Source organism: Phalacrocorax aristotelis, chromosome 2, assembly GCF_949628215.1.
Source record: "Phalacrocorax aristotelis chromosome 2, bGulAri2.1, whole genome shotgun sequence".
Taxonomy (NCBI): Eukaryota; Metazoa; Chordata; class Aves; order Suliformes; family Phalacrocoracidae; genus Phalacrocorax; species Phalacrocorax aristotelis.
The window spans coordinates 42201757-42226478 of record NC_134277.1 but is presented as its reverse complement, the minus strand read 5'-3'; the positions used below and the strand labels follow the sequence as shown (position 1 = coordinate 42226478).

Sequence of the window (24722 nt, the reverse complement as noted above, 5' to 3'; positions counted from 1 at the left end):
TAAAAAAAAAAAGTGTATAAACTGACCCTTATTTTTTTTAATGACCTGTCAACTCAAAAATTCTAGAATATTCACGCTTTTCAACAAGAAAAAAAAATTACATGGTAATTATCACAGAGTCATGGAATGGCTGAGATTGAAAGGCACCTCTGGAGGTCATCTGGTCCAACCCCCCTGCTCAAGCAGGGCCACCTACAGCCAGCTGCCCAGGCCTGTGTCCAGACAGCTTCTGAGTATCTCCAAGGATGGAGACTCCACAACCTCCCTGGGCAACCTGTGGCAGTGCTTGGTCACCATCACAGTGAAAAAGTGTTTTCTGATATTCAGGTGTGGAGCCTCCTGTGTTTCAGTTTGTGACCACTGCCTCTTGCCCTGTCACTGGGCACCGCTGAGAAGACCCTGGCTCCATCTTCTTTACACCCTCTAGGTATTTATACACTTTAATGAGATCCCCTGAGCCTTCTCTTCTCTACAGATTTTCATTCTAACAGAAACTGTACAGCAGATGCCATAAAAAATGACGTTGTACAACATAAGTTGACCTGGCCTCCAAAAAGTATCTTTTGTGTTAAAATATGGCTTCTGTCAAATAAAATCATTGAAATTGATAAAATTTGTAAAGGCGAAGAAGTCAGCTACAGTGAGTTGACATTTCTCCAACACACTACTTAGTTCCTGGACTTCCTGTTTTTTCTTCAAGAAATAACTTAGGAAAAAAGAAGCAAAATGGAGACCTAGCTGAAGGCTTGTCGATGCACAAACTTGCCCTGTTCGAGAAAAAACACATGATTTAAGACTATTTTTAGCTAAACCTGTCAAAAAAAGCTGCAGGAACATTTAGAAACAAGGTTTACATTGATTCAGTTTAAAATCAATAGACTTAATATAACCCTAAATAAGACAGAAACTAAAGAATTCAAAAATCTATCTGGACACTTTTTAATTAAAATCAGTTTAAAACTAATTCAACCAATTCATCAGCTTTCGCACCCTGCACATTTAGATAAAGCTGATGATTCAAGTCACTGTATCAAGGGGATGAAAGAATACCTAGCAGAAGCTGGAAGAAAACAGCATAAGGCTTGCAACCCAATTGTTTTGCTAAAGGGTGAGTGAAATGCTGAGCAAAATTAATCTCTGAACTCAATGGAAATTTTAAGACTGAATGGCATTTACTCTTTATAAACAGACACTAATATATTGTCTCTCCACAGATAAACAGCAAATTTACCTTTTTTTATTCACTACACAAGCATTCTGTATTTGACACTGAATTCTCAAAAGAATGACCACTTTCTAGGACTGAGAAGAAGCCAGGAAGAATTCACGGTGGAATGGTATCTTCAAACTTGCCACAGAAGGATACAGAATGATATCTGAAATAGCTAGGAACAATGAAAATGATGAAAGTGAAATATGAGAAGTTTTATATTTATTCAACTGACCAAGCAACAGCATAGTTCTATGAATCAAATATGTTCAGATTCTTGTGTAAACTCAGTAACAGTTTTGGGTTGGTTTTGTTTTTTGTCTTCCTGGCTGTGTTTTGGATTTTGTTTCGGGTTTTTTGTTTGTTTGGTGTATTTTAAAGTTGCTTCCAAGAAATTCAGCAAAGTAGACTGAAAACCAGTAACAACAATTATTATGCAATTGAGTCTTCTCTCCATTACTTATCACACTGCATTGCTGTTTCTAATTCCATTTCTTCATTTCAACCAATACAGTCAGAAAGGATGCCCCTGAAGTTACTTATCTATACCTTTGATAAACAACTGAAACATTTTACTGTTTAAAAGTAACTGTCTTCCTGCCAGATATTTTTTACCTTTTCATATTTGCATAAAGAAAGCTCTAAGTGGTTTGGTAGTTTGTACATGTACAACACGTCGTATTCACTACACTTCAACAACATATCCACTTATCCAAGCAAAAAACCCTTTCATTTATTTCTTCTTAGTAACTCAGTGTAAATGGGCACTAAAATTAGACATTATCAATTCCCCTTATGATATGAAAAAGCATACACTGAAGTATTCATATGAATAACCCAGCTAGACTGCTTCTGTAGTTGGACAGTCTCACATCACTGTGGTACTTACTAATCATCTCTGCGTGTCTTCTCTTTGAAACACTGTGTTATTGCTGAGCTGTAACAAACAAACCATGTATGGCTGATTATGCTACTGCACTAACAATTACAAGTTGGCCCTTTTCCATTTTGTTTGTTAAAATCTTCATTAGTCATGTGGAAAGCTACTAAGCCATACAGAATCTAAGTGTTACAAAAACGTATGGAAGTGTTTAGGAGTAAAAACAATCCATTTAAGAATTTATGTTTCTTAGCCACAGGACTAAAACGCATACTAAGTAACAGAATTAAATTAACAACTAAGTGGTCTCTTACAAGTAATGCACTGTCCTTCTACAAAAGTAATAATATACGAACACCTTAGCCAGGAATTTATGGATGGTCATGGCAAAAATCTTTTGCTTTACATAAGCCACTAAGGTAAGTTTACCTCATCTCTACTTCTTGAAGTCTTAAAAGTAACTATATTATCATTTTACTGTGCTTTATGCAAATCTTAGACATACTTACAATGTAGCCTGTCTAGCAGAGTTGCATCGGGTATTAATTTAGTTCAAAAATGGCATCAAATTAACATTCTAAATAATAAAAAACCCAAAACAAACAGAATCCTCTTCACTGAAATATTAGCAACAAACGGATCACTAAACATAAAACCAGAAGTTTTCCCACAAATAAGGAAAACGTCTGTTTGACAGTGCAGAAGAGAACAGCAGTACAAGTACCAAGATACAGCTACTACTGCACTAAAATAAATTTAAAATTCTCAAGGCTAAGAGGCCCCTACAGCCAATAATTTATCAGCACAGGAAAAAAAAATCCTCCAGGGGGGCAGAAGGTGGAACAAAGAGCATGCATTCTATCCAATTAAAATATTTCAAAAAGAGGGAAAGCTACACATTATAATCTTAATTTTGAAGAGCCTACGGTGAAAGGTGTTATTTAAATTGAACAAAGCCAGAGCCAGTTTTTGGGACAGCCTCATGGCTCTCCGGGATATAGGACTACACTGCTGCGTACAGCTGACCAGCTCCAGTAAAAGATTGTGCAGCTAAGAAGAATACAAAAAACCCAATCTGCGAATTTATAGTATATTTGCATGTTTCTGCATTATTTCTCTGGTCACTGGGCTGCTTACAATTCCCCAAATCTAGAGGGGAAAAAAGCAAAAGTTATCTTTAGAATCTGTGTGAGATACGTGGAGCACGGAATAACCATAAGAACTTGCCAGGCATAGTACAAATTGTAAACCCCTCAGATGTGTCAATAAGGTCAGGTCATAGTGCATAAAGAGTCATATATAAGGGAACAGTACAACTGCTAAAAGCAACCACAGACATAAAAGAATTAGGATGTGTTGACAGGAGGAACTCAAGTTTAAAGTATTTCCCCACAGCCCACAACGGGGGAAACCCACTCCTTGTAAGTTCTGTAAATACTCAGCATGTTTTTACTACAGCGTCCATTAGTGATATTTATACACAGTGATGACCTCATTCTCTAGCACAGTGAATGAACATGAGAGGAAAAAAAAAAATATTTTGGTTGTGTATTTATCAGCATTTGGGCTCATTTAAATACTACTTGAATAACAATTATCTTTCTCAGCTGAGCAGAGCATCAGGTTGGCAGACTGTGCTTCGCTTCTTCTCAAAGTGACAGTTAACCTTGATATCAGTCTGCAAAGTGCTCTGTACTGGCAGCAGAATAAAATTATCATTATCATATAAATCATAAAGATTCTACTGAAACTGAGATAGCTGTCATCCCTCAGCTATTTGTATTCAGTAAGGAGCAAAGCAGGCTGTTGCAGAACATCTTAAAAATGCATCATCCTACAGCCACCACATTATGGGCTTTTGAGGCTGTATTTGTGGCTACCTGAAGATGTATGCCAAACATACATGCCAAAACCCTCACAGTTAATATACATTATTAATTAAATATCTCTCAGGGAGGTTTGTAATGCAGGAGGTCATTATACTTGAATCATGATTTTAAATCTGATTTACATTACAGTAATTCCAGACTCAAATGAGATTTTCGAGTTGATTATGTGATGCCTGTCAGCTAGACAGTTTCCCATCCCAATGATACCTCTGATCACTTGATCTTAGTCTTCAAAGACTACAGTTTACAAATTAAAAAAAAAAACAAACACAAAACACAAACCCTAAAACTGTAATTCAGTTAATGGCTGGCTGAAAAGTTGAAATAGTCCTCTCGCATTGATGCCTCAATGCTGCATTGATAAACTGTTGAGGAACATACTCAGACAACCAGGATTATAGTAGTTGTGCCCACAACAGCCCATTGAAATGCCATATTAAGTAGATGCTTCTTCCCTTCTAGGCAGCCCAGACATGGAGGGAAGGAAGAAAATTGAGTCATCTTCTCTAAAAACTTCCCACCTTCAAACACGCAATGACAAGTGACTGTGAAAATGTTTACAGCCATTTTTGATATGACACTTCATTTTTGTAATGTGCACACTGTGTGTCAAAGTGTTTTACTGTTCTTGCTGCTACCGACAGGACGTTGCTGTGAATAAGACATGGCAGTGAAGCAAGCCCTCTTTTAGAAATATTTTTATAGACTGACAGGTCTTATTTTATCTGTAACAGAACACAAATAAGACAAGCATCTAATTGGGGGGAGGGGGGACACTGGGTGTTGGCGTTTTTCCCCCAGTAGAGCTGGCTATTTTCTCTAAGCCAAACTATGGCAGATCTTACACAAGTACCTCAGGAAAGGGAGAGGCAAGACGAAGAACCTGCTCTTTGTACCCTATGCACAAAGTGACTCCAGAGGATTGTTTCTGGCAAGCAACATGGCAGATTGTATGCATGAGATACAAGAGGCCACGGTTGTGTTTCTGACGCAGCCAGCAAAATCAGTCCTCCGGGATGGGAGAGGTGCAGTGCCAAATAGCGCACTCCGACAAAGTGTTTTGAATGAGCAAGCCCGAGTGTCTCCTATGATGCCTGCTCCAGAAAAATGAACTTACTCCAATATAACATGGATCAAGGCTAACGTTTATTCAGTAATCAAAGCCAGACACTCTTCCATAATGCTTATCTAGTAATCAAAAGCCAGACACTCTTCCATAAGAAGTCCAGTCAAGAATGCCTTCCTCTTCAAGCTATCCAACCAAGTCTGAAATAACAGGAACGGTCGGTCCATTTTCATGCTAGAGACTCAAGTCAAAATGCCTGTGCAACGTTCAAGCCCACAGTTTAACCCAGCCAACAGTTTAACCCAGAATACGTATCAAATCCCATCCAGTGTTAACTTTATGTTGCCACAAAAGCTAGCGCTGCATTAACTGTAGCAGTTCTGAAACCAGTTTCCCTGTGAATCCACCCTGGCTGCAAGCCCCGGATTGGAAACTTTCCCAGTTTGCAACCCTAGTCTAAATGCCACAGCTACGAGCTTAGCAATCATTTATATCAAGAAATATGAAAATGCATGCTAGGCAGACATCTAATTTTTCAATCATAAACTTCTCTGAAAATTAAATACGTTACATTCCATCCATCCTCTTTTGAAGGGTTATAACATGCCTAATTTTATAGGTAATACATATATTTATCCTGTTTAGGCTACCTAAGATACCAAATAGTGAGTGCATGCAGCATTTTTTAATTCTCTGGATCACATCTATGGTAAAATGACCTTACAGTTGATACCATATAGTTGTTCTAAGCATATCGTAATTACCTCAAAAAAAAAACCAACTAGTCAGCTCAGAAGTGTAAAGTTCTAAATGCTGCCTTCTTATGTGTAAACAGACTAATCATAAATTAGTGTAACAACACACTTACTTGTCACTTTAGAATAAGAACACCTTAAAATGTAAAATAAATCCAATTTGTTACTACAGGTTTATATGCATTACCCATATAATTATGACCGACGCAGAAGATACTGCACTGTTGTCGTAGAAAGAAAATAATTTCCTTTGGCAATTTTAAAGTTTAGTAAGAAGGATAATAATCTCTATTAGATTTATGATGTGTATCTTCAGTGGTGATTACTGTCAATACCTCCCAAACAAAAGTTAAATGGAACATTGGCTAATCTTGCAGAAATGGAAAAGCCCTCCTTCCCCCAAAACGAACCTATACTAAAAACAAGGCACTCATTTTGAAAGAATGAAATTATTTGCTATTTCTCCACTGAACAACAATATTCTTTTCTGATAATTTTCATTATGAAGCGTCATTGCTAAATTTTATACAAAAAGACTACAGCCAGAAAATACAGAACAAAATGCTTTTAAAAGCTCTAAATTTCATAAAGGTTATACTAAGCTCCAAATTTCATAAGGATTATACTAAGTTTTAAATTAAAAAAAAAAAAAAAAAAGCAGCACCCAAACCAGAAGAAAACCTTGAGAAATTTAAGCTTTAACTTGTCAGCTGTGTCAAGTGTTACTGAAAGAGTAACTGCTCTAACTGTGTGCTGCTTATTCTTCAAATATAACTCAATCTCCTGAACTAAGCAGAAACCCTTATATTTCCATCTTGGCTACAGAGTCACCATCTTGGCCTCCACAGTATTTATAACATTAAAAGGCTAAGTGTCAAGAAAGCATATTATCACTCACCTATAGCCTTCTCTAGGCACAGTATGCATCTCAAGTTAATAAAGGCCACATAAATATGGCTTTTGTGCAGACCAGACAGTAAATTATGTATTTAATTACATATTTCTCCCTAAAAAACAGAAACAGTTGGCTCTTTGCTATTTTTGTTAACATTAATCAGAGGAAACTTCAGATTCTGGCATAAATTTGACTATCGTATAAAAGGTAATATTTAAAATACATAATGCCTTACCACACAAACACGGGCTGCCATATGTGAGGCACTGCTAAGCATGGTTTCTATTAAGCTGATACACAGTAACTGGCTTCTCTCCAAGCAACATGGAAGTGTTTAAAAAAACCCTGTTTAATCCAATTCCACAGCTTTGAAACAAAAATAAAGTGCTGCAAGAACTGTTAAAATGAAAAATTAAAGGCATGTAAATAAGTGAAAAAAAATTGTCAGAGAAAATGAAAACAAAGATTATTTCAAGTAGATATCTTAATTGTAATTAGCAACATTTGGCATGTGTTATGATATGATTCAAAGCTGCAGCCAATTAGATACCCCAAAAAGCTTGTAACAAAGCTGCAAATGTGTAACTACAGCATAAATAAGTTTTATTGCACACCAAGAAAACAGCACCCAGATCAATTTCATAGTTTGTTTCTGAAATGCTGTAAAGCATGCTCTGTTACTAGTTCATGACTTTTTAGTCTTAAACTACAGCTTTTCTGCCAGGAGATTTTGGAAAACAATTTCATTAAATTCATACTATTAATTGTAAATCTCCACACATTCCATGTCTACCAAGAATAAAAGATGAATTACAGCATTGCCTTAGACTGTCATGCCTATGTAAAAACAAAACAAAACCACCACCACCAAAAAGCTAACACAAAACCAAAACAAAACAGAAGAATAAAGTGCATAAGTTAACAGCTATTAAAAGGCTGTAGAATTGTGGTATTGGAACTGAAAAAGACTGATTTTTTAAAATAGATTTCCAAGGAGAAAAGAAAACTTACTTTCTTTTTTTTCTTTTTTTAGAAGGAATAAGAGGTACACAATGGCATTCAGGAAATGACATTAATTTGTCAGATGCTTTTTTAAAGTTTTCTTAAAAAGGAAATAATTTTTAAGTATTACACAGGAGAATCGGAGTTCAATTTCTGATCAAATGTGGGTGTACGGAAGACAACAGCATTAGGCACTTCTGAGATTGTGCCATTTATTTAAGGAAACAAATACTTCATTATCAGTAATGCTGTCAGTCTCAACCAACAGACAAAGTACCTTCCATTTCCCCCATTTATTCAGTAATGAGTAATTTACTAAAGGGTAATGAGTTGCTAATAAAAGCATGTTTCTTACATGATTATCATGAAATGGCAGGGACTGCTTGTTCAGTGCAATAGTACCTACTACAGTCATGCTTTCAAACAACTCTGCTCTATCAAATTTCTGTAAAGAAATTGATCCTTACATAGGTTTTATCGAAGTCACTAGTCTACATTTAGGAAAAAAAAATAGGAACACCTCCCCCACCCACGAAATAGCTAACTAAATTTAAAAGCTCCACATTTAGATATTTCTTTGCAAAGACTCCTAACAACGATGCGAAGTCTCAGGCAACGTGGTTTTTGTTTCCCTTGCTGGCAAGCAATGACTGTTTACTTAACATGTTTATTTTAGGGTTTGGAGGGGGAGAGGCTTTTCTGGTGTTTTATGAGGGCTGTATTGAGGACATTATAAAAACACGCATATATGGTATCAGTTTTATGTTATAAACCAAATTCAGGCTCACAGAGGAAAAGAACAAAGAACTTTGTTTAGCTATGTAGGAGAGGGCAAAAGAATTGTCTATGGAAAGTAGTCTGAAAAATTCTGGAGCAGAAAGGATTGGGGACAGCCCTTGTGCTTCCCAGGAGACTGATTTACAAAGATCAGCTGCAACTCGATACGAAACCACTGGAAGAAAATTTCTCTGTTCAGAATTCCCCAGGCTAAAAACATCCGAGTGTTTCTTTTTACCCTTGTTAAGAGTCCTCCACTCCACCTTCCCCATGCTTACAATTTAAACTACAGCTTTACTAATCTTGTAGACTAAGCACATTGCAAATAGCAAGGATCCCTTCCATGTCCTTCACAGGCTCCTTTTTGGGCACTTTTCTGCCCTTTCCTCCTCAAGGAACATGTGATTGTCACGACCCCTCCTTATGACCCAACCTCCGCTCATTTCCCTGCTTCAGCTATCCCATGGGATGCACTCTGGCATCCCCCTGATCTTCCAAATCTGCGCTCACACAGTGCTCACTGAAGTACTCCTAGTCTTCTCTTAACACTATTTTATCTTTTCTTTTCCTCCTGGGAGAGAAGTTGTCACCATTTGAAAACCAGGAGAACTGGCAGAAATCATGTGGAGGTATTGTTATACTGGGAGGTATTAATGGGTGTTGTCAGCCAGTTCCTTACTTCATCATCAGTGAGTGAAGTTGCCAGTCTTGGCAAGCAGCCAGTGGCAGGTTTCCTTTACTGCCTTCCCTCCACACCGCTCCATCTTCATGAAAGTTTCTAAGGTTTCCAGCCACCAATGCCCACAACATATCCTGAAGCTTTTGAGTGCTGCAGCTAATCAATCCTAAAATCACCCCACGACTGCAGGAAGAAACAGAACCAAGTAGGTACTCACAATTCAGTTTATTCAATTAAAAAAAAAGCTCAGTGCTGTCTAATAATTTCTCATATCAAACATACCTTTTCAAAAGTAACAGATCAATAAAGAAATATCAGCTATATTTTGGATGGCCTTCCAACTACGCTGCGTCTTGACACATGGAAGACCCATGAAAAGAAACATCTGTGCATTTTTTTTTTTAAAACAGATGCTTTGTAAACAATAAGACATTGAAAGGTCTACAGTCACTTTCACAGTAAAAATGAACATGTATTTTTAAAAGATGGTTCAGTACAGTTAGGTGCTTCAAACTTGTGCAGGCACAAGTGACACTGTCCTGCACTGTCTTAAAAGAAAATAGCTAAAGGAATTAAAGGATTACAATAAAAAAGTAACATGACACTTTTCATCCAAGGTACCAAGGTGACACACCCAAAAAACCCACCAGCTATAAAAAACAGGCAAGCTAACTCAAGTGATAAAATACAGTATAGTTGCTATTACAAAGTATAACCCCAGTGCAGTCGTTAGCTTGCATGTTTCGGGGACATGTTTCTTGCTGCTTTTGAAGCAGAAAGGGAATCAGAATTAAAAAATAGAGGAGTTGCAATGAAAACTAAAATACATTTTACATTCATTCTTATCCTCAAATGAATGTTGATACATCATTGATTTAAAAACAACACAATTCTGCACATTAATATCAATTGCTTCTAAGCAAAACTTAATCAAAAAGTTACGCAATTTGCTGTAAATTCTTAAGAGGCCCGGCCAAGCAAAGTTATATACCATTTTCTGTGTCACATTTTCTCTAGAAGGTCACAGAAAACTAGCAGCAAATCAAAGTACGCCTATGCAGGCAGAAGGTAAACTCCATGGGTAATGTAATGTAACAGGAAGAAAGCCCAGATTCATATGAAGGAGACTGGAAATGTTTGTGAGGAAAAACATTCAAAGAAAGCATTCCTTATTCCGGTTTTCATCCAGCTCACACATTAGCATCACGTGCGTCAGAGTCACGTGCCTATGGCAACAGCCTGACATACTGACATCCCTAACTCAAACAATCAAAATCACTGATCACAGTTCCTTTAAAAAAAAAATACAAGCTGCTAGATCTTGGGGCTTTTTATCCACTTGAATTTTGTGCCTAGATCCTCCTTCAGTGAAATCCCTATCAAAAGAAATATGACTGGGTCTTTCTTTAGCCAGAGGAGCCACTATACTCCCACACTCCTTTTAAGTGGTACGACAAACTCGAGGTATGATGCCAACCACCTTCTGCGCTTCCAGAGTTCCACGAAGGAACCAGCAAATAAAGACATGCTGTTCTGTGCCTACGCTGCCTCAAAATTTCTTCTTTGGTTATAGAGCAAGGAAGCACCTCACTGAAGTAGCCTGTGCATTCTGCACAAAAGAAAAAGAACTCAACATGCATCTCTAATAGCGCAGGAAGTATCTATGGGGCACGCTGACCTCTCTCCCTAAGCCAAGCTGAATAATTTGCCATTACACTTGGCTCTTCTCTACAGCACCCCAAAAAGAACTGTGTTTTCAGTGTTGCGGTGTGATTAGTTTTCATAAACAAAATACTAGGATCAGATATGTTTGTTGTTTACCAATTTTGCAGCCAGTATAAGAAGCAAGGAATTAATGTAATGATTCCAAACCAATAGACAAGACTACATGCAGGGTTTTAAATTGATTGTTTTGGAATGAGAACCAGTCAATTTGCCCATTATGCTGCGCAGACCTTTAAAGCATATTTCTGAGCCTCAAGCATCACCCATATTGCTAGAGGGAAAGAGAAATAAAACATATAAACATAAAAGGAATTGCAGTAAGTACACAGAAAAGAGAAGAATGGTGATAAATATGCTAGAGAACATCAAAAGAAAACACAAAGAGGAGGAGAGGGAACAACAGTGACTTAACAGGAAAATTTTGAGCAGTTGCTCCAAGTGGTGTCCACAGAGAGCTGCTATGCGCTTTGTGCTGGCTCTCCTTGTTTCCAGCTGCTAAGTTCACATTGAAAGAAGCTAAAAATACATTAAATACTTTCCAAATATTATTTTCCCATGTAAGCAATTGGTATAAGTTGTCACAGAGATGTTGTTCTCTTGCCAGTGAGAAGGGAAATGGTATACAACGCTGACAATAGAAGTTGTATTCTATGAAATCTATTGTCTTGGACAAGATGCAGTCCAAAATAAGGTAACGTTTGAAAAGACATTATTTTAGCTACAAAAATCCCTCACTATTCCCCTCTCCCAGCGAGGCAATAAATGAAAATGATACTTAAAGATGACGCTTTTATCACCTGTGAGAAAAGGTATACTCTGCACTGCTCAGAGGTATAATATGTGCAACATTTCTAGCAATCAAGCTTTGGTATTTCAATGAGGAAGAAAAAAGAGTAGAGTGGCAAACATCTACAATTTAGGTATACTGTCTCCTGACAAACTGAAACTCCACAGTGCTGCAGATTTAAAATACGAATGGTACCTGCTTAGCATTCAGGGCTCTCGACAGTAAATTCATCTCTAAAAAAAAAAAAAATGAACGGGAGGGCGCGGGGTGCATGGAGACAACAGATACCAAAACCCATCCAGTTCTTTCTCTTAAATGTGAAGCTTAACAGGCTTTTTTACAACATGCCTTCGCCCAAAAATAGCAGCGATTATACTGCTCAACTCCCACAACCCCCAACTTGACTTTTTGACACCTGAGACATTATACATTCTCAGTCCTGAGGCATGATCCAAAGTCTGGGGAGTCAAGAGGACTCTTCCCATTGCTCACAACGCAAACTACAGAATATGAAATACAACAGAGTTTCCTGCCTCCCTAGGTATTGATTTCTTATAACATTAAATCTTCTTTTAAAGCCAAACATGACAGATTTTTTTAGGGACTCTGAAATCCACAGCTTTCCACAGTTTTGGAAAGATGCTGCAAGTCATAGCAGTGATAATCTGCCAATTACAAGGCACATGTGTGAGCAAGACTTTTTTTTTTTTGTCTTCCAGACAAACAAGAAGATTATACAGCCTATTCTCTTTGTGGGGACGAGGCAGGGGAAGCGTTAAGATTGCAGCTGCTGCAGAAGTGGAAACTGCAACTCCCTTGGAGCTTGTACCGACTGTGTAGCCTAGCATGCCATTAAGGGATGCTACTGTACTACAGTTACTGTTCCATTTTGGGTTTTTTCCTGAATGAGACAAACCTGAAGCTTTGGCCTGCTATAGTTAAGGGAAAGCCTTACAACACATCTTGCAATACTTCCCCCAAGGTCCAATTCAGCTCAATATCCTGCCTATCAGAAGTTCCTGAATAACTACTTAGAGAGTATTCCTGAATAATACAGCTTTCCTTCACGTCTTCTGTGACATTTAGTTTTGAGATTTATCCCATTCCTATTGTCCAGTCATGATTTATTTTATATATAAAATAGGACACATAGTGAAGGCAAGTTGGAATCACAACCATTTCAAGTAGCCTACATCTGTAAGGAACTTATCTTTATGAAATATGGTTTTTTTTAATACAAAAATCTAACACCTTATTATAATAATCTAAATTTCAATAAGAACAAGAAAGGACACATCAATACTTTAGGGTAAGATATACTGTACCATAGCATGGTTTTCTTCATTATGCTGAAGAATCATGTCTAGCTGATGTATTTATTTTGTAATGTTTAACTATAATAGAAAATAGATGAAGTTCAAATGAAAACACTGTTTAGACTATGTCAACAGAGCATAAAACTAAATGAAGTGATTCTGTATTGACTAGAAAAACATATTTGCTAATAGTAAAGTTACTAACGGTTATCTAACAAGATCACAACATGAAATAATTCTGCATCTTAAGAACTGTGTTAAAGCAGCAGACACAAAGTTAAATGTAATTTTTTTTTATTTTGCAAAACAGTGTCATGCAGTGCACTTTATTGCTGTCTTATCATTAGTGTAAATAATTCAAAAAAAAAAAAAAAACAGGAAAGCTCCAGTTCACTTTTTTTTTTTAATTGCAAGTCACAAAAGGGCTTTCCACTAAGATAGCCAATGCTCACTTTATACTCGCTAGCAAAAGAAAATCAAATAACAGTATCTTGTATACTGAAACTACTGCTTTGTTACAAAGGGAAGGATTCAGAAAACTAGAACAAATAACACCGCTGTAAAAACTACAAGCCTTTTAGGCTCAGTTCAAAGACTTACGCATTCTTCTACAACAGACTGAAGTTTTATATTCATCTCAGCAAATCAATCCACTAATAGGCATCAGTCATCAACACCTAAGTAAAGATCTGCCATTTGAAACAGCTTTGATGTGATTGAAGACTCACACACAGTCGTAAGTATGACAGAACAGCTTAGCTATTAAAATGTTTTATCTAGCAAAGAACTGTTCATCCTAATTGACTGAAATACTCTTTGAACACTATTATTGCAAGGCTACTTCACTACGCAGTGCTTTAGTACATATCCACTTGACTTATATCTTGAAATCCAGCACAACCACATCAAATCTTGTTAGAATATTTTCTCACACATACTTTTGTCAAGAGACCAAAACAATAAAGCTGACTGTCATTTTTACAACCAGTTGCTTAGTTAATTTGATACTGAAACAGACTGGGATTCATTATAAAAGCTGCATGCAATCAGCCATTTCTATCAATCTTTCTTTTTACTGCACTAATAGAATGAATCCTACTAACCACATCAGTTGAAATGAGTTGGCAGGAGTGGATGGAAGCTATTCCTCTGCACCAAGCCCAACCTCTCACGGCAAGAGGGGTGGTGGCAGAGGCTCCTTTAAGCAGCCCTGCGCAGCTCTGTCCCGGTTCCAACACTGGCCATATGTCAAGCTGACAGATAAGCAGCCAGAGACAGCCATCTGAAAACAACTGTATGCCGCCCTGGCCACAAGGCAGCACGGGTTTCTAGGCCTACCTCATTACTCATTTCAAAGCCAATTTTAAACACATTGAAAGTAAATATACCCGACAAAAAAAAACACACCAACAAAAAACCCCAACCAACCAGCAACCAAAAAAAACCCAAACCACCAAACCAAAACACAAGCACAAAGTCATGATTAGAAATGCAATGCAATGATGTACTCTATTTCAGAAAGTTTCCACTGAACATCATAATTGATGACCAGAAACACAGTGAGAAGATTAATAATAGTTTGAGCCTATAACACTTTTCCTTCTCCATTATATTCATAGTGTGTTAACAATTTGCAAGAAAAAGGAATCAAACATATCAGCAACTGCGACCAAGATTACATTTTACAGAATCAAACAAAATGCTACTGATTTAATACCTCAAATGAAGTGTGTTTTGATTTTTACCCTGTATCTATTAATGCATCATAGAGTTCACCAGTTTTTACGATTACTTTTGTTACCAGGAAGCATATCATACCAATTTCCTGTATGTAGGCAAACATTATCTATCCGCTTTTATTCCAAAATTACTAAATAATTAGCACAAAGCAATAGCTAAAATTTACTCTAGCTCCCTGTGCAATTTCCATAATTCCATATATTCCATTTCCATATTGCAAATTAATAAAATCCAGGTGAACTTACCTACAGTTTGGAGGAGGGTCTAATGTAATTTCTGCAAGTTCTTTCTGAATTCTTAAGAGAAAAAAAAAATATATATATAGTCAGAACTTTTTTGCAAGACATTTCTTTCAGCTTCATGACACTTCTACAGCAATCAATAATAATAAAATATAATTCTTATAATTTCTGATGGAAAGCTGATACTATAAGTTTTCATTAAACTGCTCAAGAAATCGTTAAGCTAAAAATAAAATCTTTTCTGAAAAACGAACCTCTAATCTGGGACAAGTTATTCCACGAGCAGCCACCTAGAAAATCCCACTTTTTCTACTGGTCGGGGTTCTCAACTCCTTTGCTCACTTACACAACAACTAAATGTCTCATATACCCTCCCTCCCTATTTCGCCTCTGACTGTATGCCTCATAGCTCTTATTCTCCAGAATATTTAACTTCTTAATGTATCTTGTACTGGCAGGGCAAAAAACCCAACTTGAGAGGATAGTTGTTTCTCACCCTCCCAGAAAGAACCCATCCCGGACTTCTCCATAACTTCCTCCTGGGTACTGGGGGGCTGCTATCAGGTCCCCCTGAAGCCTATCCTCAAAGGGAAGCGTTGCAGCTCCATGGCCAAGCTGGGGACCTGCCGCTCGTCTTGCTCTAGTGTGTGCTTTCTTTTTACTGGGAGGCCCAAAACTGGGTACACATTGTTCCAGATGCAGTCTAATGAGAGCTGAGTAAAGGAAGATAAATCACTTTACCTACCGACTATGCTCCTGTTAATACAGCCCAGGAGGCAGCCAGCCTTTGTTGCTGCCTCACGTTGGGCTTGCTGTCTGCCAGGGCCCCCACGTCCTTCTCGGCAGAGCTGCTCCCCAGCCTGTATCATTACAAGGGGTTAGCCCTTCCCACATGCATGATGTTACATTTGTCCTCGTTGAATTTTATGAGTTCCCTGTCAACCCTCTCTTGCAGCCTGCCGAGGTCGCTCTGAGCAGTAGCCCTGCCCCTGCGTGTACCAGCTGCTCCCCCTCAACTTGTTGTCACCTACAAAATTGAGAGTGCGCTCTGCCACATACTCCAGGTCACTGATAAAGATGTGGCAGGCCAAGTCTAGTACAGATCCTAGCAGTGCTGCACTCATTATGGGCACCTGCTGGAGGTCTTCCTCCAGGCACAGCAACTTTGTTGTTAAGGAGTTCCAGATACTCCCAGGCTGACACTCCCATGCCAAGTCCTTGAATTTCAGATCTCTGCTACATCTGGCAACAGAGGCTCTTTTCCGTTACACCAGCGCCTGCATGAGCGCCAGTATATCCCCCTCTGAAGAAATTTAAACATGCAGAGTAAGAGTTTACAGAGTTCCCAAAGGAACTTGTAGGAGTTTACAGTTCCCAAAGACTTGCCAGAGTATGATGCCATAAGCAGGACTGTGATGGCCACCTTCCCTATGAACTACGCCCAAGGCTTCTTTATAGGCTACCTCAGTGAAAAAACATGAACATTTAGAAGGAGGAAGGAAAAGAAAAACAATTCAATGCACCCTCAGTATTTTCTTCTTCCCTTCTCCTTCATGGGATTTCATGCACAAGACCAGATTGCTATTCCTGTTATTCCCTGCACTAAGAAAGAAAACCTGCACAATAGTACCACTCAAATTCCCGAGATACACACTCAACCCACAACTCAAAAGTTCAGGCCTGACCTGAAGTACACATGTGTCTTGTTAAAACGACTACCACCCATTCTGCACATAAATATAGGCAAAGAAAATGGTTTATCAAAATAAACATTCAGGTATATTGGCAGATATAACATAAAAATGAGCAGTTTAATTCTCGGTATAAAGTTAAGATCCAAACATAGTCTTCCATGCTAAGGAGTCTCACAGCCACTATCAAAATTCCCCTTATGCCACTATGAGTTGATTTTATGGCTCTAATGAATAAATGAACCAAAAGCAGCAGAGGAACTGGCCTGAACCAGAAACTCCAATGCTTTATCATTCACATTCTGAAATAATTAGGACATACGTGGGCATGTAGGTAGATGTAATAATCATTTATTAGACCAGACAATATAATTGAAAAGAAAAACACTCTTTCAGTTGCTTTGCTTTTCTTCTAACCTCTGTGCACCCCAACCCTACATACACACACAACAGTTACTCCTGCAGAGGGGAAGAAATTTCATGTTTGTTTGTTTTTTCTACTCACTGAAATATTTACGTCTCCAGTTCATAGAATTTCCCCAATAAATATCATTCCTTTCTTGTCAAAACAGAGTCACAGGCTGGTTAATCAATATTTACAGCAAGTCACTGTAGTAACACTGAAAATCCACCACATTTTTTAAAAGGGAAAATTTGATTAGTGAAGTCTAAGCACAGGAAATGTTGCTTTTAAGAAGTTACTCCATTTAAACAATCCTAACAGTTAACACCTTTTAGAAGGGAGATCTTACAAGCGTAGGAAATACTTAAAATATTTCTTCTGTATATGACAAATTTCTACCGTGTTTTTGAAATTTATACTATCACAAATTCAAATCATGGAAAATCTAGGTAGCATGGAATCTTCAATTTCACGTTTTATGGGTTGTTTTGCTTTTTCTGCCTTTTGGAAAGTAGAGTCAGGGATTATTCCTTTGCTTTACATCTAGCAGTAAGAGCAGTCAATATTTTATTGCATTACAATGAGTCTGAGACACATCAAGAATGGATTGACAAGTGCAGCTTAAGTGCTAGATCAAAAACCTTATATTCTTCCTCCTAAATCCTAACCCACATCCCTTCCACTCTGAAAACAAAAGGGTGCAGAGCTCTCTCCTTTTCTCCCTTTGTTCTAGTCCAACCCAAAATTTCTAACTTCTAATGCCAAGAGCACTAAAATGGTCCTTTTTCAAACTTTTTGTGTGAGTGAGCAAACAAGAACAAAATACCTTTCTGCTTCAAGTGATAAAAATTGATCAGATAGTAGTTTCTGTTTATGTTCAAAAGTCCTAATTGCTCTTGCAAGCATCTAAGATAAGGTATGTTACGTTCATAATTATTTTTACACAAACAAGACACAACATATTAATATGATACCGTCCACTAATTGCTCCTCAGCAAGTTATCCGTGTTTATTCTCCTACTGTGTGGCATCCCAAACTAAAGTTAATATATACACCTTACACCTCTTTTGTTGCAACCTTAGTTCACCTTGCATTCATGCTGAGAGCACATTCATAAATGGTTTCTGTGGAACAGCTGACATGCAATAGCTTGTTCACATGTCACAGCATTCAAAGTTACAATTAAATCATCAGACAACATCCCAGAGAGCCTTGCACTGATAGAGACCTCCAATGTGCAAGCTGGCCTTTGTCTGCATGAGTTATTCCACTGCTCTGGCACTTGTTTCATATATCCATTGAGTTGCCCTCAGAATCTGACATAGGAGAGGATGTGCCTCATTTCCTTCACTGACCACAGAGGGTTCACCGCGAGAATATGTGGCCTCTGGCAATAAAACGTTTTTTTGCAGGGTCCTTTCTGGCATCTCTTTCTTTGGATTTTCTGCCTCAGTACAGTTATGTTTTGCTATGTCAGAGAGGAAAAAGGACTCTAAATTAAAATCATATTTTTTATATATATCCAGTTTATATTTAAACTAATGACATACTGGTTTACTATATATTGGGGAGTGGGGTGATGGCAGGGGGATAAGCCCTTCCTAGTAATCAAAGCCCTCGGCTGTACACATAAGACATTTAATTTGCAGTGTCAGATCTGATACTCTTTGTTTGGTCTTAAAGAAGTCATTTGACCCCCCTCTCTCACATATATATATAAACTCACACAGAGAAATATTTTTCCCCTCCATTTTACTAACAGAAAAGAACAAACATAGTTGCCTTCCAGTAATAGTGCAAAGGTTAATCTGCCCCTAAATTCAGAAGCGTGGAAGTACACTGTGGATTTCAAATATTATTAATTCTCACAGACATGTATTTACTACTGTTCCAAGCCCAGGGGGATTGTGTGTTGTTTCCTTCATGAAACAGTTAAAGTTCTCGAAAGCTAAGAGAGAACCAAACGTGTCAGAGGATTTCCCTATATAATTAATAGGAAAATAAGCAAAATAAAGGACTATATGACAATGAGCTATTTTTACCACATCTACTCTTCTAAAATACATCATACCTCTTTACCCATAAAAGCCTGATGAACCAATACTCCATACTAAAGAATATGCTATTTAGAAAAGACTAAGAACTGCAATCACTGGTATGTATTTCAATCTTACACAAACTGTGACTGAGCAGGAAATTGATCTAAAGATGGTTAGATTCATCATGGAGGAAAAGAAATATTCTCGCCTCCATACTAGATGCAAAATAAATGAGAAGGATATCTTTTATAAGAAAAAGCATTCCATATTTTGCCATCATATTCAATGTGCTAAATATCATTCCCAAATTCCTTGAAAAGAGTGCTGTGATAAACTTCTCTAACAAAAAAAATGGGGGGGAAGCTCTTCTTTTGTTGTTGTTGAATTTCAAACAAATTTAATCCATTACCTATTTGCTACTCCTTGAGATTGTGACTTCTTTCAATAAAGAAAAGGAAAGATTACAGCTGAAGCCTTAAAGTTTACAATTCATTGTACGCACAGATATTTATAAAAAGATACAACGCAGGACTGGACACAAAGGTTGCAGGTTTTCAACTATCAACTTCAGGAGTCAAGCAAAACAATACATCTATTTGTTGAGCTACTATGTCAGCCAAGAACGGTTACACTTCTCTCAATCCAAAGGTCGTGCTAAGATGTGCTACTTAAGAGGTAACAAGATGCCTGCTGTTTTCAAGGACAGCAATTCAATTCCATGTCTGAACTGTAATTGTGATATGCAGCGAGTTTCTCAATCTTGACATGTTAGGTAAGAAAGGTTGCTATTTAAGGTGATGCCCTCTGGGTGAGGAAAATTGAAGGACCGGTACACTGTATGACATACGCTGTAAGCTATTACACCTGTATAGCAGCTAGTCCTAAAAGTATTAACAGGGAAGGGCGGCATGTGATGGCATTCTGCCTTCTTGATGCCATCTATAGAAATGCTAAATGAAGAAACTCTGTGTCTTAAAAACAAAAATTTTACTCAAATACGAAGTCAAGTGGTTTCATATAGCCTCCATAATCAGATCATTTTGGAAAGCAGTAAGCTGCAGGAGTTACTCACACATAAGACACGGTAGCAGTTTACTTTTACACAAGCAAAAGTCAGCCCACTGCTAAATCTTGATTTACATAAAACCTAATGCTACTGGAAATTCTTTGAATCTAACTGACTAGATAAACATACAAATAAAAACCAGAAGTATTGCAAATACAGATGCACAAATCTTCATTCTAATCCAAGATATACAGTAGGTATCATAACGTAATCCAAAAATACTGTGACTACGATTCCATATGCATGAAAAAGCTTTTCAAGTGAGAAAATGTGACTTCCAAACTCAGGTTAGAATCAAGACTGTAGTCTGTGACTTTAGCTCCAGCACTGTGTTAACTTGCTGGTGTTCTCTGCTTTAAACAGGAATTAAGGAATCTTGACCGAAGTCACAACTGCAGTGCATTCTCTTGTTTGGGTTTTTTACTTATTTTAGCAGAGTTGACTCCTGTAACTATAATGGAGCTATTAGAGGGAATTGCATGGTGAAACACTTAAGTGAAGATTATTGTGACTTTACAGTAATGCCATGCAAACCCACGGAAGTCAAAAGCTAGAAAAGGAAAAAGTTGCTAAGTGTATATTCAGTCTTTTTTCACTAGGACAGCTGAATTACTTCAATTTATTTCCATTTTTAAAAGATCACTTTTTTAACCTCGTCAAGAGGAACATTTCTATTGAAGGAGTATAGCCTTATTCTTGCACTGTCATTTCTAATGAACAAAAATAATAATATTACTATGAAGACATTTTATACAGACAGTTCCTGTAATACTCATCACGTATCGAGGACTATGCCATTTTTCCTTCCTTCATGTTACTCTTTTCCTTTTTATCCTCTGCTTCAATTTTTTATTTTCCTTTCTTGAGGCATTACTGATTTTAATTAAAAGGCAAAGAAACAAAACCTGTAATATGAAAACGTGGCCAGATTAAGAATGTTTATAGAAATGTTATCCCAGTTCTAACACAGTGACAAGCTACTGAATACTAATAAAAATTTAAAAAATAAAAAAAGATGGAAAAGGAAATTTTTTCTTTTTAAAAGGAAAAAATACTACAATACTATTTTAAAACCTTGTTACTATAAAACTACGTTGCTGTGATCCTTCCAAAGCGCTATGACAACAACCAGCACTCCTAAAATACTTTTTAAAAAAATATAAAGATATTATTTATTGTGCACATATCTACAGAACTCTTATACATCACCTCAGCTTTTAAAATGCACCATCAAAGGCTTTCCTTCAATATCAGTACACATGTGAAACTGGTTTTAGAGTCTAACTGGCAAACGTACTGATGTCAGCAACTGGCATAATTAGTTTCAGCAGAACCATAAGCAGATATGATTAAACTTTAAAAGGTTTAAGTAATTTTATCACTGTGAAATGCATGTTGATAAAAGCTCTAAGCTTTGAAGATACAAAGCTAAGATTAATAGACCAATTTCTGACATATCGTTATTAATTTTTTAATAGGATAGTGTCCACAGGCCCTTGTCAGAATTGTGGCGTCGTCGCACTAGGCATCGTACAAAGTTCAGAACACACAGACTATTTTCTGAAGATGTTAAAAACTGGTTTTTATGACCTTAGAAGTCCTGACTAGTCCAGTATTCCTAATATTTAAAAAATAACAATAGCAGGAAGCAGACAAAAAAGAAGGCCAGAAACCATAATGGCTGTGAGGATTAACTACACGAATAACATCATGGTTTGAAGTGAAAGCTGGGGTTTTTTTTCCTTTTAGTCATAAAAGGAAACATGGGGAAGCTTTGCTGGCCATCCCGTAGGAGATTACCTAGTCATATCAGTTAAGAGTGCCATAGTAGGAATGGGTCTTCAGAAAGCATTCACCAGGGAAGAAAGAAACAAAAAAGGAGAAAGACTGGCTGTAAGGAAGTTGTCGGGGGCCGAAGAAAAGCATAACAATACCTCACTGCAAGGACAGAAGAGATGTTAGCTCAGAAAAGCATGTAAGGTAAGGGACAGATTAAGCCAACACAAACACTTGAATCCTGAAGAGATGTACACACATATTTATATACCGGTATTTACAGATTCCTACTACATGCATATGTTATAAATCTTGGCAATAGGTCCTTGATGTTTCTCCTTTACCACAGCAGCACAACGCCAAGGGTTCTTCTCGTAGTTTATACAGCCTTGAATTAGCAAAGAAACAGGATCTGGGAATTCTGCATCGGGACAGCCTGCAGAACTGGTCTCTTGTCAGATTATTTTAAAGTGTTTTTTAACTTTAATCACTATAATCCCATTTGAATCCTGTTGCCTAGACTAACGCCCCTATGGGTACTAATGGAACAACACTAAGCTGTAAATTCCTTCTGTCTGGTCCAAGCAAGACAATCGTTATCTGGAGATTGACATGATAGCATAGAATAATTTAAATAGCTATTCTACGAACCCACCTTTCCTCTCAAGCAGAAAAGAGAAGGAAAAGAAATGGGTATTAAAACAGACCACAGTTTAAAGTAATGAAACCAACATGCATTTGTTGTTCACTCAAGTATTTCTGACCTGACCATCTGGGAAAAGGAAATGCAGTACTTTACAGCAATAGGTATTACGGTAGTCCTAACATGCTGAGTTACTGAACTGTCTGAAATGTTTATGGTTAATTAACTGTAAGTTACACTGACAAGTTTCAACATCAGTCATACATACACATACAGAGATATATTTTATAAGGCTACAAAACTGTCTGAGTTTTACTAGCAATAAAAAAATGTCAGCTTTTATCATGCAAGCTACTATTAAAACCATGTGAAGGAGCCAATCTGTCAAAGAAAGGGAAAAAAAAGTATACAGGTCTCATTACTGTGAGCAGTCTCAAAAGGCTATTACACTGACATAGTAGTGTTATAATAAAACAATAAGAAAATTAATATACTGAGTCAATACATACATCTGATGGTCAGCTTAAAACAGAGAGAGGAAAATAAACAGCCAGAAAGAACAGCGTACCTTTTAGCACTAGTCGACAGTTTAGCAGCTGTTTTGCTTGATATTTTGCCCTCTTTTTTCTTCGGTTGAACTTGCTCCCTTTCTTGTTCCTGCTGAACACCTTCACGCTGATCTCCATCAGAGCTGCCTCCGCTAGTGCTTGGACTATCATCAACTCTCTGCCCCTCTGTAGACATGGCAGATGCTGCACTGAACAAAAAAAAAAGGACAAAATTTAGCTTTTTCAGAAGAAACTGGCCAATAGTGTTTCTTACCTGCCTTAAAGAAACAACATATGAGATTTATGTCTTTGTCTTAATACATAATGCTTGTGTTACAGTACTTCAGTAATCTTAGTACTGAAGAGTTTTGCCATAAGCATCTTAATAGTAATTCAGGAGTTGGTCACTTCAAATCCCATACCAAATAAATAATAAACCCTTATATATATGAAAAGCATAGGATATTGTAGTTAAGCGGGAAACATAATTCTACAAGTATAATACACTTACATAAAAGACACATATTATATATATAATCTAAAACACTGTGAATGTTATTTTTCAACCGCTCGGCAATATCATGAGTTAGCTGTCTCGCCACTATGCCATCGGTTCAAATCTGGCATAGTTTGTTAAAAACTGAGAGCTATTACTATCTTAAGGCTCTCTGTTATCCCAGATGAAATAAATCTGTGGGCTCGTTCCAAGTCTATAATGTGGGTTTCCACATTACAAAATCCACATCTTGGCACGCTCGATGGAAACATTCACAGAACCAAAAGGCACTAACACAGGACTGTTTGTATTTACTAAAACGGTACCCTTCTAGGGCGGTAAGCATGCTGGTAGAGGATATAAGGAAGTTTTTTCCTGACAAATTCTGTTCAGGCAACATGAGGGAACAAAGCTGTCAGAGAATGCGAGCAACAAGAAATCTCAGTATATGTCAGAAGTCGAGTTGATGCTTTATTTGCACACTTCTCACACTAGTGAGCTACTTCCATTTCTTCCTTCATTTTAAATAGTATAACAATATGCCGACAGATGAGGAATTACAAGCCCACTGTTACAGCTGTCGTGACTTCTCAAACTGTTCTAATGAAGGGCAGATGTCCACGAAAAACTCTTACTGAATTAGCATATGTGGTGGCAATGACTGTTAGAAATTTTATTTTAAAAAATCCCAAGCCCAGAAGGTCTTTCCTTTAACTCCAAGCCTGCAGTTTATATACATATTTTATATATCCTCCTCTAGAGATTTTAATAAAAGAACCACCTTCAGAGCACACAGGCCTAAACGTTACTTGCTTACACCCACGCAATCCCCATATATCTGGGTGGTTTTCTGATCGAATCTGTCTGAATCAAGAATTTGCTCTTTCATACACAGAGTTTTAAATTGCTGTGAACTTCGACTTGCTTTTGCTCTTACCGATGTACAGACACCGTCACAATTAAGAACAAAACTATTCACCTTGACTATTATATGCTTTAATATTCTCTCAAGGGAGAATAATGAGATTGCAGGCTCAGATTCAACCATGCTCATTCAGTGGATTAAACAAAGTTCATCTCCCTGCGCATATTTATG

The 24722-nt window shown here is 37.4% G+C and overlaps 1 protein-coding gene across 3 annotated transcripts in view; it reads right to left on the bottom strand.

The window, feature by feature from the left end:
- The window catches only part of LOC142052717 (ubiquitin-conjugating enzyme E2 E2), a 224205-nt gene that overhangs the window by 192305 nt on the left and 7178 nt on the right, over positions 1-24722 (bottom strand). For 2 of the 3 annotated variants that reach the window (XM_075083230.1, XM_075083231.1), the window contains exons 2-3: positions 23151-23339; positions 14967-15017 (exon numbers count right to left, since the gene is read on the bottom strand). In XM_075083230.1, coding sequence (XP_074939331.1) covers positions 14967-15017; positions 23151-23339 — 240 coding nt within the window. The remainder of the gene's footprint in view (positions 1-14966; positions 15018-23150; positions 23340-24722) is intronic. The other variant, XM_075083232.1, reaches the window with a different exon arrangement.